Below are 16369 nucleotides of genomic sequence, written 5' to 3'. Positions count from 1 at the left end.
ATCGAATGCACTAGCCTACTGATTGCTGTATAACTGTCAATGGTGCCAAAAATGTGTCAAAAGTGTCCGATCTGTCCGCCGCAATTTCGCAGTCCCAATAAAAATCACCATCGCAGATCACTGCCATTACTAGTAAAAAAAAAATGCCATAAATCTATCCCCTATTTTGTAGACACTGTAATTTTTGCGCAAACAAATCAATATATGCTTATTGTGATTCTTTTTGTAGAGGAATACATATCGGCCTAAACTGAGGGAAAAATGTGTTTTTGTTTTTTTAAATTTGGGATATTTATTATAGCAAAAAGTAAAAGATATTGGGGGTTATTTACTAAAGGCAACTCCACTTTGCACTACAAGTGCAGTCGCTGTAGATCTGAGGGGGACATGCAAGGAAAATAAAAAACAGCATTTTAGCTTGCACATGATTGGATAACAAAATTAGCAGAGCTTCCCCTCATTTCAGAACTACCCCATTGCACCTTTCAGTGCAATTTCAAGTGCACTTTGCATTTGTAGTTTGCACTTGTAGTGCAAAGTGGATTTGCCTATCGTAAATAACCCCCCTGTTTTTTTGTTCAACATTGTCGCTCTTCTTTTGTTTGTTTGTTTGTTTGTTCTTTTGTTTATAGCACAAAAAATAAAAACCACAGAGATGATCAAATATCACCAAAAGAAAGCTCTAATTCTGGGGAAAAAAGGACAATAATTTGTTATGATGGACACTTGTTATGATGCTGCCTTGCTAACATTGGCTGGTTAAAAGGTATCATTACCATCACTAAATTACTTATTTTCTTGGCAGCTTTACTGGTGTCTGCCATTTCTGGTCTCCACATTCTATGTTTCACCCAGATGGAATTTCTTTTATTCTGGGACCCTGAGCAGTGACTTGAGTAACACAAGCAATTGGGTTTATTCCGCAGTGCAATGGTGATGCACATAGTGCAGTAATCCTTAACAACTAGTCACACATTAGGATCAATTCATGAAGCTTTGCGCAAGAATAAGGAACTTTGTGCCAGATTCACGTAGGTGAGCGGCGGCGTAACGTATCGTAGATACGTTACACCGCCGCAAGTTTTCATCGCAAGTGCCTGATTCACAAAGCACTTGCGATGAAAACTACGCTGGCAGCCTCCGGCGCAAGGCGGGCCAATTCAAATGGGTGTGTGCCATTTAAATTAGGCGCGCTCCCGCGCCGGACCTACTGCGCATGCTCAGTTTCGCAATTCCCGGCGTGCTTTGCGCGCCGTGACGTCATTTTTTCGAACGGTGACGCACGTAGCGTACTTCCGTATTTCCGGACGTGTTACGCAAACGACGTTAAATTTTAAATTTCAACGCGGGAACGACGGCCATACTTTAGACAGCAATACGACTGCTGACTAAAGTTAGGGCACCCAAAACGACGACTAACTTTGCGACGGGAAACTAGACTAGCGGCGACGTAGCGAATGCGAAAATCCATTGTGGATCGCCGTAACTCCTAATTTGCATACCCGACGCTGGTTTACAACGCGAACTCCCCCCAGCGGCGGCCGCGGTACTGCATCCTAAGATCCGACAGTGTAAAACAATTACACCTGTCGGATCTTAGGGATATCTATGCGTAACTGATTTTATGAATCAGTCGCATAGATAGAAACAGAGATACGACGGCGTATCAGGAGATACACCGTCGTATCCCTTTTGTGAATCTGGCCCCTAATCCCCAGCCTTGGGACCATGTTTTTAAAATTTCATTGGACTCCTAGAAAATAAAGCTCCTTATTCTAGTTTTATAGCTTTGTATATTGGGCCCATTAACAGGCAGCTGTTGTAAAGTTTCCATGTCTTGCCGCACTTTTCTGTCCTGACTACAGAAATATATGGAATATATTGGATCAGTATGTATATATGCGAATGGCTAATCTTAGAGCCAGTTATGGTGTTTTATTTTAGTAGACATGGACCTTTTTTCTATTTAAATGGCTATAAATGATACATTTTCAAACCATGCTAAACCAGTTCATACCTTTTTATTATACACATGATTGCCATAATTAGAAAATGCTTAAGCAGATTATTTTCGGCATCAGAGTAAAGACATTCGGAAGATGGTCTGCACTTACTTCCCAGTTGCGCTTATCTGAATCCTTTGCATTTCCAATAATTCAATGACATGATTGTCAGGCTTTGCAGTTGTTCCCAGCCGCACACGGTGTGATATCCGGCATGTATTCTTCATGTTTAATTTATATGTGCTTTTGTTGTTCTTGTGTTACTCTGTTGTTATTTTTCCTGGATTGATGGTTAGGAACTTTTATGATTACATTATTACAAATTAGGTGGCAACACATTAAGGTTTTATTAGTATCAAATTTTATGAATATGTAATTACAACATAATAGTATAACTGCCCTTCTGATTAATAATTGCAATATCCTAAAAAGAAGAGAATAAATTACCATTTATTCAAAGTAAACTTTATAGACATTAATACTTTAAATTTGCATTTAATAGTCACTAACTGTAGAGGCTTCCACACTTCCTCATCTTTCTAGTTATTACACATTTTGTATGAAAAAGTGAATTTTGAGCTACAATGCTGACAATTTAAAAACAATGTTCTTATATTCATTATTAGTATGTTTTTTTTCTGTGAAGGACATTTATAAACTGAAACCTTATAGTAGTAAGCTAAAATCTAAAACAGTATTAGGATAACCTAGCTGGTTGATAGTATTTATTTATTACATGATCATATATATATATATATATATATATATATATATATATATATATATATATATATATATATATATATATATATATATATATATATATATAATGTGTGTGTGTGTGTGTATGTATATATATATATATATATATATATATATATATATATATATATATATATACAGCGCCTTGAAAAAGTATTCGTACCCCTTGAAATTGTTCACATTTTGTCATGGCACAACCAAAAATGTAAATGTATTTTATTGAGGTTTTATGTGATAGACCAACACAAAGTGGCACATAATTGTGAAGTGAAAGGAAAATGATAGATGGTTTTCAATTTTTTATACAAATAAATATCTGAAAAGTGTGGCGTGCATTTGTATTCAGCCCCCCTAAGTCCAATACTTTGTAGAACCACCTTTCGCTGCAATTACAGTTGCTTTTTTGGGGGGATGTCTATACCAGCTTGACACATCTAGAGAGCAGTGGCGGCTGGTGCTCAAGATTTTTGGGGGGCACAAACAAACAAAAACAAAAAAAAAAACAATTGCAGCCTCACTGTGCCCATCAAAGACAGCCACTGTGTCCATCAAAGGCAGCCACTGTGCCCATCAAACACAGCCACTGTGCCCATCAAACGCAGCCACTGTGCCATCAAATGCAGCCACTGTGCCATCAATTGTCGCCACTGTGCCATGCAATCAATTGTCGCCACTGTGCCATCAATTGTCGCCACTGTGCCATGCCATAATTAAAAAATATACCTGTGTGAGGAGTGGAGAAGAACCCTTCCGGTGGAGCTGTTGTGAGGGAGAGCTCAGGGTTCTTCTCCGCTCCTCACACAGGTATACTTACCTTCCCTTTCTCCCCCCTTCCCTCTCACCGGATTGTTTTGGCGGGGACCCTGTACCGTGGTCTTCCACCCCTACTCCGGTTTGGTTTCTTCACCACTTCCCCACCCTCCCTTCCCTTTCTCACTGTATGGTGGGTGATGACCTTCACCATGGTCTTTTACCTCCATTGTTTTTTGTTTTGGTTGGCTACCTTACTACTCACTCTCCCCCTTCCCCACTAGCCCTATTCTATCATTAATCATTCACATAGTTTTTCCAACACTTTAACCACTTACTTACCTCACACAATCACCTTGTCCTTATTCACACTAGGAGTGCTCGAGGAGCCTGGATCTGCTGGGCCCCCTGTCCGTTTTTGGTGTTGCCGCACGGCGCACCCCTTCGGCTCCCAACCATGATGTCTTCGGATGGCCCATGGCGGTTTGACATTGTGTCATCTTGTGCACACCAATCCGTAAGTTATCTGGTCCTATACGGCTTTCCTTTTTGGGGGGTTTACCCACCCTCTCCTTTTTACCGTGACTTGGCTAACTTACCTAGACCAACTCATTCTCCCTTGCAGATAATTGACACGTCTGCTGCTGAAGAGCGGTTGAAGGCTGCGAAACGCGTCGAGCAATTAGACACCGTGTACCCCAAGTTACACATCTATCTATTAATATGTGTTCATCCTATGTTTACCATGATAGGGAGTAGAAAGACTATGGATTCTGCAGATGCTATCCTTGTTATATTTATACTCAACTATGAATTTTGGTGGATCCCCTGAACTTTACCAAGTATTAATGTGCGTAAACATGTTAGTACTAGTTTTTGGCAGCTTGGAAAACCGGCACCTTCATGAGGTGCTCTTCTTTATATATGCAATCGAATGTATGTTAAACTTGTTTGATATCTGACATTATTTATTCTTTTATATTCCACTACTGTATTCCTTTTTGCCATCATGAGCCTCATTTAAAGTCCCACTCCTCCTTTTTGTTTGCGGTTGTGGCCTTTGGCTGCGATTCTGCTTCCTTTGTCAATTGACAGGGATGGAGGCACTCGCCTCTACCCAGGCATGGTCTCATTTAAAGTCCCAAATTTCCTTCCTCCTCTTACTATACCCTGTACACATGATCGGTTTATCCTTCAGAATAAACTCTGATGGGTTTTTCCAACGGAATTGCGCTCAAGCTGTCTTGCATACACACGGACACACCAAATTCCGACCGTCCAAAACGCGGTGACGTACAACACTACGACGAGCCTAGAAAAATATAGTTCAATGCTTCCGAGCATGCATCGACTTGTTTCCGAGCATGCATGTTTTTTTCTCCGGAGTTCCATACAGACCAACGGAATTTAAACATGTTCTCTTTCTAATTTCGTCTGAATTTCTGACGGAAAAAGTCTGATGGGGCACACACACGGTCAGAATATCTGATGAAAAAATTCCGTCTGACTTTTTCAACGTAAATTCCGATTGTGTATGCAAGGCATTAGGATGCCCTTACTGTACAGAAATTTATATCAGATACACAAGGTTCTGAGTTTTAAATGTACATCAAACTTGGCTTCATATAAACATGATATATGGGTTGTGTCTACCTTGGTAAGTGGTTCCTCTTAGTTTGGTTTTTCTTCTTTCAAGCTGTGGGTTTTTTTACTTTCGAAAATAAGGAAATTGTGATAATGAAATATGAATTTCTTTGGGTTTCATGGTGGTATTCTCAAATGACACTTTTTCATATTGTGCAGAAAAAAATAAAATAGTTTACATTAGGGCTGAAACAACTAATCGATTAATCGACAACTAATCGATTATGAAAATAGTTGTCAACTATTTACGTAATCGATTAATCGGCCAGTTGATTAGTTGTCCTGCATATAGAATGCATTATTTGTTTACATAACAGGAAATACAGTGCAGCACACATACAGCTCAGTACACCATCCATACATGTCACTAAGTGCCTGACAAATTGGGAATGTGAAAGTGCGAGGAGCAATGCCTCATGGGATATGTAGTCCTGGGCAGGAAGTGAGTGGTTCTAAAGGCAGAAGTTTTTTTTACCTTGCTATAGTGGGCGCTCTATACTATACTTTGCAGCTTGCTATTGAGGCACTCTCAGTGAGGGACCCCAGAAGTAGAGGATCTGGGCTGCTCTGTGCAAAACCATTACACAGAGCAGGTAAGTATAACAAGTTTGTTTTAAAAAAAAAATCACTTTAAAGACTGTGCATCAGCATCTGAACCCAGAGAAAGTAAAGGTAATAGAAGGCATTACAATTACTGTAGTTGGTTATTTATATTTACCACTGCATATGGATATTTAAGAATAAATTGCCTTTTTTTTTAATTTACATATTAACTAAATTGTACACCACTCTTTTTTGAAGATTATACGATTAGTCGATTAATCAAAACAATTATCGGCCAACTAATCGATTATGAAAATAATCGTTAGTTGCAGCCCTAGTTTACATACGCTCTACTATAGATATGAACCGCCTATATATTCTGCTTAGGAACTATTCCATTTACATTTTTCTGATATATTTAGGTAAAATTATTGCTTTTTAGATTTCTTTCTGTAGTTTCTGTCTTTCTTGCTTTAAATTATTCTCAGCGCAGCTGCTCACATATATCACTTTGTTATCTTTTATCTCTCCTTTGTATTCTTTATTGCAGTCCATATCTCAGCTCCCTAGAGAAAGATGCACAGAAATTAAATCCCTGTTGACAATGTTAGATTTTCTAGATCTATATTGAATCCTTGGAATGACACTATGCTTTAACAATTTTGTAATAGCCAATAATAAAGGTGACAATAAACAGCCAAACATGTATGCCATGTCACTTTGGTTGCAAACACCTTGAGCTTTTGGGTTCCTGCAACTCCAGTACAAAGAAATTCCACAGTCATGGAAACCTGAGAAAAAGTAAAGCTATCAAGAGTATATGATAATAAATAGAGGAATCTTCTGCGCTGTCCAAGTGAATAAGAATAAGAAAAGGGAATCTACAAAGAAGGGGGAGAGAAAGTGATGTGTAAACAAAAGTGAAATTGCTGCTCAAATCTGAAAGTGTACAAATCACTAAGAATGAGAAATAATAAATAAGCACAGGTAGGCTGCAATATGGGGGCTATGGCTGCAATATGGGGGATATGGCTGCAATGGGGACTCTGGCTGCAATATGGGGGCTCTGGCTGCAATATGGGGGCTTTGGCTGCAATGGGGACTCTGGCTGCAATGGGTACATTTTGCTGCATTGGGGACACTGGCTGCAACGGGGACATCTTGCTGCATTGGGGACACTGGCTGCAATGGGGACTCTGGCTTCACTGGGGACATTTTGCTGCATTGGGGACACTGGCTCCACTGGGGACATTTTGCTGCATTGGGGACACGTGGCTGCACTGGGGACATGTGGCTGCACTGGGGACACGTGCTGCATTGGTAGACATGGGCAGGCTGCATTTTTGGGCACGGATGTTGTTACTATTTATTTTTATAACTTAATTCTGTATAAAACATTTAAGTGTCATTTCATGAGATAATTTATGAGGGCGTGTCTAGGGGTGGGATTAGGGGGCGGGACATGGTAGGGGTTGGGCGGGGCAACTGGTGGCAAGTACGCCTTGAGGCCTGGCTAGTAGCTCAGGACTTGAAATTTTGAGCCCTGTAATAACATATGCTCTTGATATAATAAATAATGATGAGCGCAGTCTCAAACACACCTATTGCGCATATAGAAATTACTGCTAAAACGAGCAGTTTATGTGCCTATAGATGTGTCTGCAACAATAATAAAGTGCTAGTGCCAAGAACTATACCAAACTAACAGCTCCAAAAACAAGTGATAATATGTGTGAAATAATAATAATATGCTTGCAAAAGAACCAACAACTGCAAACAAAGCAAAAAACTTCAAAACTGTGAATAGTTTAAACTGGTGAATATACTGGATGAAATTTCTTCAATTTCTTCCATCCACAATACACAGTGCTTCAAATGCAGATCTTCCTGATAAATAAGCTCACAGAGCGCTTACCTCAATATATAAGTCAGACAGCTTTAAATGGCTAAACACCGGCTTCCTGGACAGATGTCATATTCCGTGTGTATCTTCCTGATAATGAGAAGTAACTGTAGTGGTTTTCAGGAAAATAGAGGCTCACAGTGGGGACACATATTCCTCTGGCAGGTAAAAACGAAGGAAAGAAGCTCCCATAGTGAAGTAAGCAAGGTATTTGATAAAAATAAAATAAATGCGTACATTAATAAAAACCAAACAGGGATAACATGGGCATCCAAACAGACGGACAGACTCCACGTCACTTCCGGTCACGTGTGCAGTTCCTAACACGTGTCATCACGTGACTTCATCAGAGGATTCTAATTGGATGTGTGCCCTTTCTTTATGAATACTAAAAACGGAAGTGCATCGGCGGCCATTTTGGGGAAAACTAGTCTCACAAATGGACGGCGGCCATTTTCATGGTGGGATACCTCAATGAAACAGCTAAATGAAAGGGACTAGTAATGCAAATGCATATGGCGGCCATTTTACTTATGGGATGCACAAGACACACATCCAATTAGAATCTTCTGATGAAGTCACGTGACGTGACGACACGCGTTAGGAACTGCAGTACCAGTAATTTAAATATGCGCAATAGGTGTGTTTGGGACTGCACTCATCATTATTTATTATATAAAGAGCATATCTTATTACAGGGCTCAAAATTTCAAGTCCTGAGCTACTAGCCAGGCCTCAAGGCGTACTCGCCACCAGTTGCCCCGCCCAACCCCTACCGTGTCCTGCCCCTTAATCCCGCCCCTAGACACACCCTCATAAATTATCTCATGAAATGACACTTAAATGTTTTATGGAGAATTAGGTTATAAAAATAAATATTAACAACAACTTTATCCATGCCCAAAAATGCAGCCTGCCCATGTCTACCAATGCAGCACGTGTCCCCAGTGCAGCCACGTGTCCCCAATGCAGCAAAATGTCCCCATTGCAGCCAGTGTCCCCAATGCAGCAAAATGTCCCCAGTGGAGCCAGTGTCCCCATTGCAGCCAGTGTCCCCAATGCAGCAAAATGTCCCCAGTGGAGCCAGTGTCCCCATTGCAACCAGTGTCCCCAATGCAGCAAAATGTCCCCAATGCAGCAAAATGTCCCCATTGCAGCCAGTTTCCTCAATGCAGCAAAATGTCCCCTTGCAGCCAGAGTCCCCATTGCAGCCAGAGTCCCCATATTGCAGCCTACCTGTGCTGGGTGAGAGGAGCCGGAGCCACCGCCGCCTGGTTGTTCAAAGCGTGGGGAACATAACAGCTTTCAATTCAATAGCTGTGTTCCCCACCGTGAGCCGTCATATACAGCCCCTCCCCCCTTTTCCGGGAAACTTTGATAGGCAGATCACCCGTCCAATCCTGGGATGGGTGATCTGTCTATCAAAGTGCCTAGGCAAGGGGGAGGGGCTGTATATGATGGCGCACGGCGGGGAACACAGCTATTGAATTGAAAGCTGTTATTTATCCCGTGATCTGAACAACCAGACGGCGGCGGCGACTCTCCTCTCCTCTCCTCTCCTCTCCTTGCTCGCCCCCCCCTGCTCCCAGGCAGCCCACACTTGCCAGCCCTCAAAATTTACTCGCAAAATGCGAGCAGGCGAGTGTAAATTTTGAGGGCTGTGTTATTATACCTAAAAGTAATCGTTTTTACCCTGAATGCATCTGGGAGTTATACCTAAAAGTGAACAGACTGTGTTTGCTTACTAGGGTGGGTGGATGCAACTGTACATTTTTTTTTTACAGGTTTGCGTACACCTGACGTGTGCATAAGGCCACTGCTACCACTGTAATTAGACAGCAGAAAGTATTGGCTAAAGCTACAGAGCCTATTGGAGTGGCTCTTTGCTATGTGATCACTGTAATGACCAATCACAGCTATGCTACGCTGTGAGTCCTCCCCTTACTCTCACAACAGAGGAGAGGGAGAATGGAAGGACACTTTCCACTTTCCCAGGGAGGGAAGGCACCCTCCCTCATGTCATGTCAAGGGCATGTAGCCAGGAAAAACTCTGAGCAGCCAGGTTGCATGCTCAGGTTAAGGGTCTGGTATGGATTTCTTGGGGGACTTCATGCCTTTTTTTTTGTGAGAAGTACACTCTTTAAATCCATATCAGACTCAATGGATCTGCTATGCATTTTGGCAGGGACACAATTTTATTAAATTTTTTCATTCTTGCTGTAGGATGTGTTAAAGCAAAAATTACATTTACAAAGAAAAACAGTGACAGCTTAAATTGCTGGCAAAGTAAACGTCATTGCTGTCTTTGTTTAAAAAAAAAAAAAAAACTCTCCTTGGTTCCCCCACAATACATAACAGACCCTTAGAGGTCTACTATGTAATTTGGTAAACCTTTGGATTTTGTGTGCCCTTTTTCTTAAAAAAATAAAAAAAAAGGGAGATGTCATTAGCTGGTAATTTAACACCCTTTTTGTCCTTTGTAAATACCACTGCTAAAAACATTAACTGCTAAAAACATTAACCCCTTACAGACCACTTTTTGCTACAGGTAAACCTATAACACGGCTTACCTGTAGCTACCCCGGATATCTCCTAAACCTGCTCGGTTTAGGAGATATCCCCTGTATTTGCATGTGCTGATGTCATCAGCACATGTGCACTTAAGCAATGGCATGTCGTGCCGTTGCTTCAGTTGGACTGTGCCGTTACCGGTGGCTCCTACGTGCATGCACGGGAGTGAAGTAATCACAGCTCCGGCCAATCACATTCCCGGAACTGCGATACCTGGAAGTAACTCCGGGAGTGATGTCGGTGGTTGGTGCTGTATACGGGCACCGCAGCGAGAGCTTCAATCTCAGGTGAGTATTACATAATGAGCTAATATGCTATGCATACTAGCTCATTATGCCTTAGTCTTGCAGGTGTTTGTTTTTGTCAGTATGGGTTTAAAACCACTTTAAGCCCTGGTTCACACCTATTCAGGTTGCGGTTTGCATATTCCAGGTACATTTTGCATTTTTCAATACACATTTCTGACCCATTGAAGTCTATGGAACCAAAAAACAGAAAAAAGTCTATGGACTAAATGGACTAAAAAAATGCATAGGTGCGAACCAGGCCTTATGCTTATAACAGTCCCCTTAAAAAAAAAAAAAAAAAAAAAAACTTTTGGTGGTTTGATTATAACCCACTTCCAACAACATTCTCATGTTTATGGTCAGTGGAAATATTTGCTGAGGGCATGGCAAAATAGAGGTTATGCTTTTTATGGTTTTGTTCTTGAATTTGTGCACAAACTATAGAATATGCAATAGGGGTGTTGAAGTTAATGTTCAAAAACAAGAGGAAATCAGAAACCAAGGTATTGCTTGAAGCAAATCAGAGTCAGCGAGATGATACCCGTAGGACACAATACATGTTTGATTATACTGATCTTAATTTTCTCTTTCTCACAGAAAAGACATCCTTCGATTTCTGGATGCAGAGAGAGATGTGTCTGTAGTTAAAAGTAGCTTCAAGCCGGGAGATGTAATCCATTATGTCCTGGACAGACGTCGCACGTTAAATATTTCAAAAAATCTGCACAGTCTTTTGCCTGAAGTATCACCTATGAAGAGCCGTCGCTTTGAGACATGCGCAGTCGTGGGGAATTCTGGAGTCCTCCTGAACAGTGGATGTGGCATGGAGATTGACAGTCATGACTTTGTAATAAGGTGAGCCAGCTTCTGCTACTAGAGATTAACACTTTACACATATCATGTGGGCTTATCAGTCTCGCTGCTCAACGGTGATATATTATCCTTGGAATGGGAGGGTCTGTGACCGCTAAAGTGATAGATTTCATAGTATTCATAAATGTTCATAATATTAGGCCACGTTCAAAAGTGCTTTTCTGAAAAACAAAAGTTTAGGAAATGAACGTTTAATAACAACCTCAAAAAAGTTATTTTAAAACCCTTGGCCGATGAACATGCACATATAAACGTAAACTTGATCATCAGGTGGACCCACGTGGATTCCGCTAAACATATTTGATATTTGATTACTGTGCATGCTGGATTGAGAGCAATTATTGTAGGTCCATTATTTACAGTCAACTACGGTATAAACAAATGACCGGTAAAGTCTTTTCAAGTATCGCATATGGACAGTTTTTGGTTGCCGTAATTTGTTGCCATTTCACAGGTGCACGCAGTTTTGGGGGTTGACTTGTTTGGTATCTATTTGCTTGACGCAACCTAATATTTTATACTTTGTCAAAAATGTTGGTAATATATGAATTTCTGTACTAAAATGTATTGAAAATATGGGTTTGATAAACTGTTCGATAAAGACCCACTTCCATGAGACGGCAGGTTAATCAAAATGAAATTGTTCTATCTTCTTCTGCTGCATTTCTTCATTAGAAAAGTAGAACATTTTATAAAGCCCCCCTGGGAAAATACTTTATGCTGTTAAACTTGTCATAATTCTATGTAACTTAAAGGGTCACTAAAGGAAAACTATTTTTTTGCTGAAATGATTGTTTACAGGGTATAGAGACATAAAAGTTAACTGATTCCTTTTAAAAATGATTAAAAATAGATACAAATCAATCATATAATGTGCCTCTAGTTTCACTTTCACTTTTAAACTGGTTTCATGTTTCTGTGAAGTAAAGAGACCCACAGAATAAAAACAAACAAGTCCAGGGCAGTGTTTTGTTTTTAAAATGAATCTGATTGGTTCTGAGGAGTTTTAGACACACAGCTTGGACCACAGTGAAAAGCTGCCATGAGATTTTTCATAAGGAGCCAGACAAGCAGGAAGTGTGGAGATCACAGCAGAATTACAGCTACTTCAAAGCAAAAACGAACAATGAGGACATGAAACCAGTACTGCAGTAAGGTAAAGGAAGCTATTTAGCTAAAAAAATATTTTCCTTTAGTGACCCTTTAACAATTCAAGAAAATACCTGAAGTTGCCAGATCATACTTATACCCACACTGTTTATATAATCACTAGCACATTATACATTGCAAAACACACCAACTTCTTTGGTATAAGTAGTATCCCCCCCCCCCCAAAAAAAAAAACACACACACAAACACACCAATCACAATTATGCAGGGCAACGTAGTGGCTAGAACTTCTGCCTTGCAGCACCAGGGTACCCAGTTCAAATCCTAGACAGGACAATATATGCATGTAGTGTGCATGTTCTCCCTGTGTTTGCATGGGGTTTCTCTGGTTCACTGGTTTCTTTCCACACTTCATGACAAGGACATTCTAGTAGGTTGATTGGATCCTGGCAAAACTGTCCCTAGGATGTGTACATTAGAAATAGATGTAGGTTGTTTGCTCCTTGAAAGTAGGGACTGGTGTGAATATATGATATGTAAAGTGCTGCATAAATTGCCACCAATGTACAAATACCTGTATTAAAATAAAATGTAGGGGAGCTGTGGGTGCACCTTAACATATGCAAATGCAAGCTTTCAGAGTGCCTGTACTTGCTTATGAACTTCTGCAAGATCTAGTGGTGTTAAGAGGAGGTTGACTATTTAGTTAAATGTATGATCTTGCACCTTATGGTTACCAAAACAACCACAAAATAAACTACGCGCCATTATTAAAAAAATGCATTGTAGGTAAAATTTACACTAATGTATACCCAAAGCGGGCAATTCACATTTATGACACCTCTGCTCATCCTATTATTATGCCTTGGTTTAAAAGCAAACAACAAAGATGCATTCACATATGTCTTCTGGCTGCTACATTGTGGTTGCTTTAAAGTACAACCTTTTCCAACCTCAATTCTTAAGCCCTGTACACACGCTCCGCCATGAAATCCGAGGGGAAAGCTGAGAACCCGGTAAAAAAACTGCCATGGAGCTTTGGCCCGGGAATTCGTGTGTATGCTCCATGGGCACTGCCCCGAAGTGTTTCCCATAGAGTATTAGTAAATATGATGGCAAAAAAGCCACCGGGAATCCCGACGGGAAAATAGAGAGCAGGTTCTCTATTTTCCCATCGGGATTCCCATCTGTTTTCCTGACGGGAAAACTGCTGGGAAGGATACACACGTCCGGTTTTCCCGGTCAAAAGCTCTCTTGGCAGTTTTCCTAGCAGGAAAACCGGTCGTGTGTATGGGGCTTTAGCCTATTTTATCTACCTTGTAAAAGGAAAGATCTTGTGTACTTACCTATTCTGACTCAAGGGCTGGTTTCAGTGTAGAAAAAGTACAGCTGACAACAGATGCCCTTATAGTAAGTCTATGGTTGATATCATCACCCAGGCTCCGCAGCTGATGTTGGTGCACTCCCCTCTTCACTGAATCCAACTGCTGGAAATCATGTTACCCGATCAAACTGCCTTAGGCATAGGTAAGTATAGACTTCTTTCCTTTACAGGGTAGTTATAGTAGGCTTAGAATGGAGATGGAAGCAGGTTTAGGCTTTCCGTATTTATCGGCATATAAAACGCACTGGCGTATAACACGCACCCTAACTTTAAGAGGGAAGTTTCAGGAAGAACAATTTTCCACAGACCCCTGCGTATAACACGCAGGCACAGTTTACCCTCTATTTTCAGGGTAAAAAAGTGAGTGTTATACGCCAATAAATACAGTAATTAATATTTGACTGAAATTACACTTTAACTCACCACAATGCAGCGAAAATCAGTACTGCACCTGTTTTTTTTTTTACTTTTTTTGTGTCCATGCTGCTTAAACATGTTTACTAATAAACTACCTGTAAACCACAATACTATTGCCTTAAAGTGGATGTAAACCCCAATTTATTTATTTTTTGCTGTCACAATGTACAGTATACGATTTCCTATCATATGTGCCCAGTCTTGCCGCACAGAGTTAATCCAGCTCTGAGCAATCCTCTTTTATTGTTCAGTGAAATAAAACGGACTTACAGAGAAAAACCTTGGTCCGTTCTGCCCCCTTGCTGTAAATGACAGGTTATTTACATATCTCATGCACTAGCTTCAGACTGGCATTATTTTTTAATTCCCACCGCCACTCCTTTTCTGGAGTCATGTGGTTACTTTTCTGTATTTTGACTGGATGTTAGTGATCATAGCAGAATTCAGCGTAAGAAATACATAGGAAAAAAATGCATGTTGACAAGGGGAGTGTAGAGGAGGGCGGAGAGTCTTCTGACATCACAACCCCACCCACCGAGCTCCAGACAACAGATCCACCCACAGAATCTGCAGTTTTTCAGGTCTCATAACAGACGGAGGGGAGACATTTGACAGGTAAGGATACATGCAGGAGGCATGTATATCCTTATAGATCAGCACTATGACAGTAGTTTAGAAAGGATGAGAGTGGACTTACATCCACTTTAAAGCACGTACTCCAGAAATCTTGAAAAAGCCACTAGTAAGGTACTACAAAGGGCCGTAATACAAAGAAAACTATTATGATTGTTTTGTATTAATGTGTATTAATGTGTTTTACTGAACAAAAATTCTGTACCTGCAAATTACGTACAATTTTAGGATACACAACAGAATATTACAAAGTATTCCTACAATATACACGTGAATATGCTAGTTATTCTTCCTAGCAAATGAGCATGGACAATATATGCAATAGAGATACACTAAACAGCTACTTAACTTTGGTTCTTACTTGTGATATGGAGTCTTCTTCCTTCTATATCCAGGATCTCTACCAAACTCCTTCTTTCATCTCCGAAGTCCTTGATCCTAGTGCCAGTGCTTCCTTCATTCCCTCCCCCCTACTTCCTGCTAACATCACTTCCTGTTCCATTAACTACGTGAAACCAAATGGATTAATTAGCATATGACTAGAGGAAGCCTAACTTCTTAAAACAATACATGGTAACTAAAATGTACTATTCCATATATTTGTGCTATAAAAATCACAACAATAGCCATAGTAACACAACGATAGAACAAAAACAAAGTAGAACAAGGGAACATCTGTCAGAAATGGGCTTAGAGCTACTTATAGATAGTTCTTGCCACACGTTTAGGGTTTGTGAGTAGCTTTTATGAGCAATTGGAATGAATTAAGCATTTCTTAACTCAACTAGAAGATATTTTGAGCAATGAGAGTGAGTATAATCTTTATCTACAATATACTAGCTGGAAGGTATAAAAAGATAAGAAATAGACTTCTATCTAAAAGTATTTTTTTTTCTCTCCCTATTATAGATAATGACGAAACAAAAGCTAACTGAAGTGACATTTAAATAACAGCAGACCTTGATGCAAGGGTCTTGTGCTTTTCAACATGTAATCAAATTGTTCTTATTATGTCCTTCTAGCTAACATTTCCAAGAGAGAGAAAGTTGGGACAAAAAAAAAACAACAAATTTCAGACTGAAAATAGCTTGACATTCTAAAGCACATTTTGCAAATAGAACATTTTCAGGGGCTTTTTATTTCTCTCAATCCTTTTTAAGTAGAGGAAAGCATACAGCATATTTTTGGTTCATAAAATATAGAGAGACCTACTGTATGAAAGTTTGAAATTAACTTTAATTTCCGTTTTATTAATTTCAAACTTGTTTCTAATAGAGATTACAGTTAAATGTAAATGGACTGCTAGACTTTCCAACTAGACGTATAGTAGACTCAGGCCTCGTACACACGGCCGAGGAACTCGACGTGCCTAATACGTCGAGTTCCTCGGCGAGTTCAGCCCTGAAGCCGCCGAGGAGCTTGGCGGGCCGAGTTCTCCCATAGAACAACGAGAAAATAGAGAACATGTTCTCTATTTTCTCGACGAGTT

At 40.2% G+C, this 16369-nt stretch overlaps 1 protein-coding gene across 1 annotated transcript in view; it reads left to right on the top strand.

Moving 5' to 3' along the window:
- ST8SIA4 (ST8 alpha-N-acetyl-neuraminide alpha-2,8-sialyltransferase 4) overlaps nt 1–16369 on the top strand; it is a 288178-nt gene that overhangs the window by 87884 nt on the left and 183925 nt on the right. The window contains exon 3 of the mRNA XM_040342799.1: nt 11061–11318. Coding sequence (XP_040198733.1) covers nt 11061–11318 — 258 coding nt within the window. The remainder of the gene's footprint in view (nt 1–11060; nt 11319–16369) is intronic.

The sequence above is a fragment of the Rana temporaria genome, chromosome 1, assembly GCF_905171775.1.
Source record: "Rana temporaria chromosome 1, aRanTem1.1, whole genome shotgun sequence".
In the NCBI taxonomy this organism is placed as follows: domain Eukaryota; kingdom Metazoa; phylum Chordata; class Amphibia; order Anura; family Ranidae; genus Rana; species Rana temporaria.
Note: the sequence above shows the minus strand (reverse complement) of the source record. Positions and strands in the feature narration are given on the sequence as shown.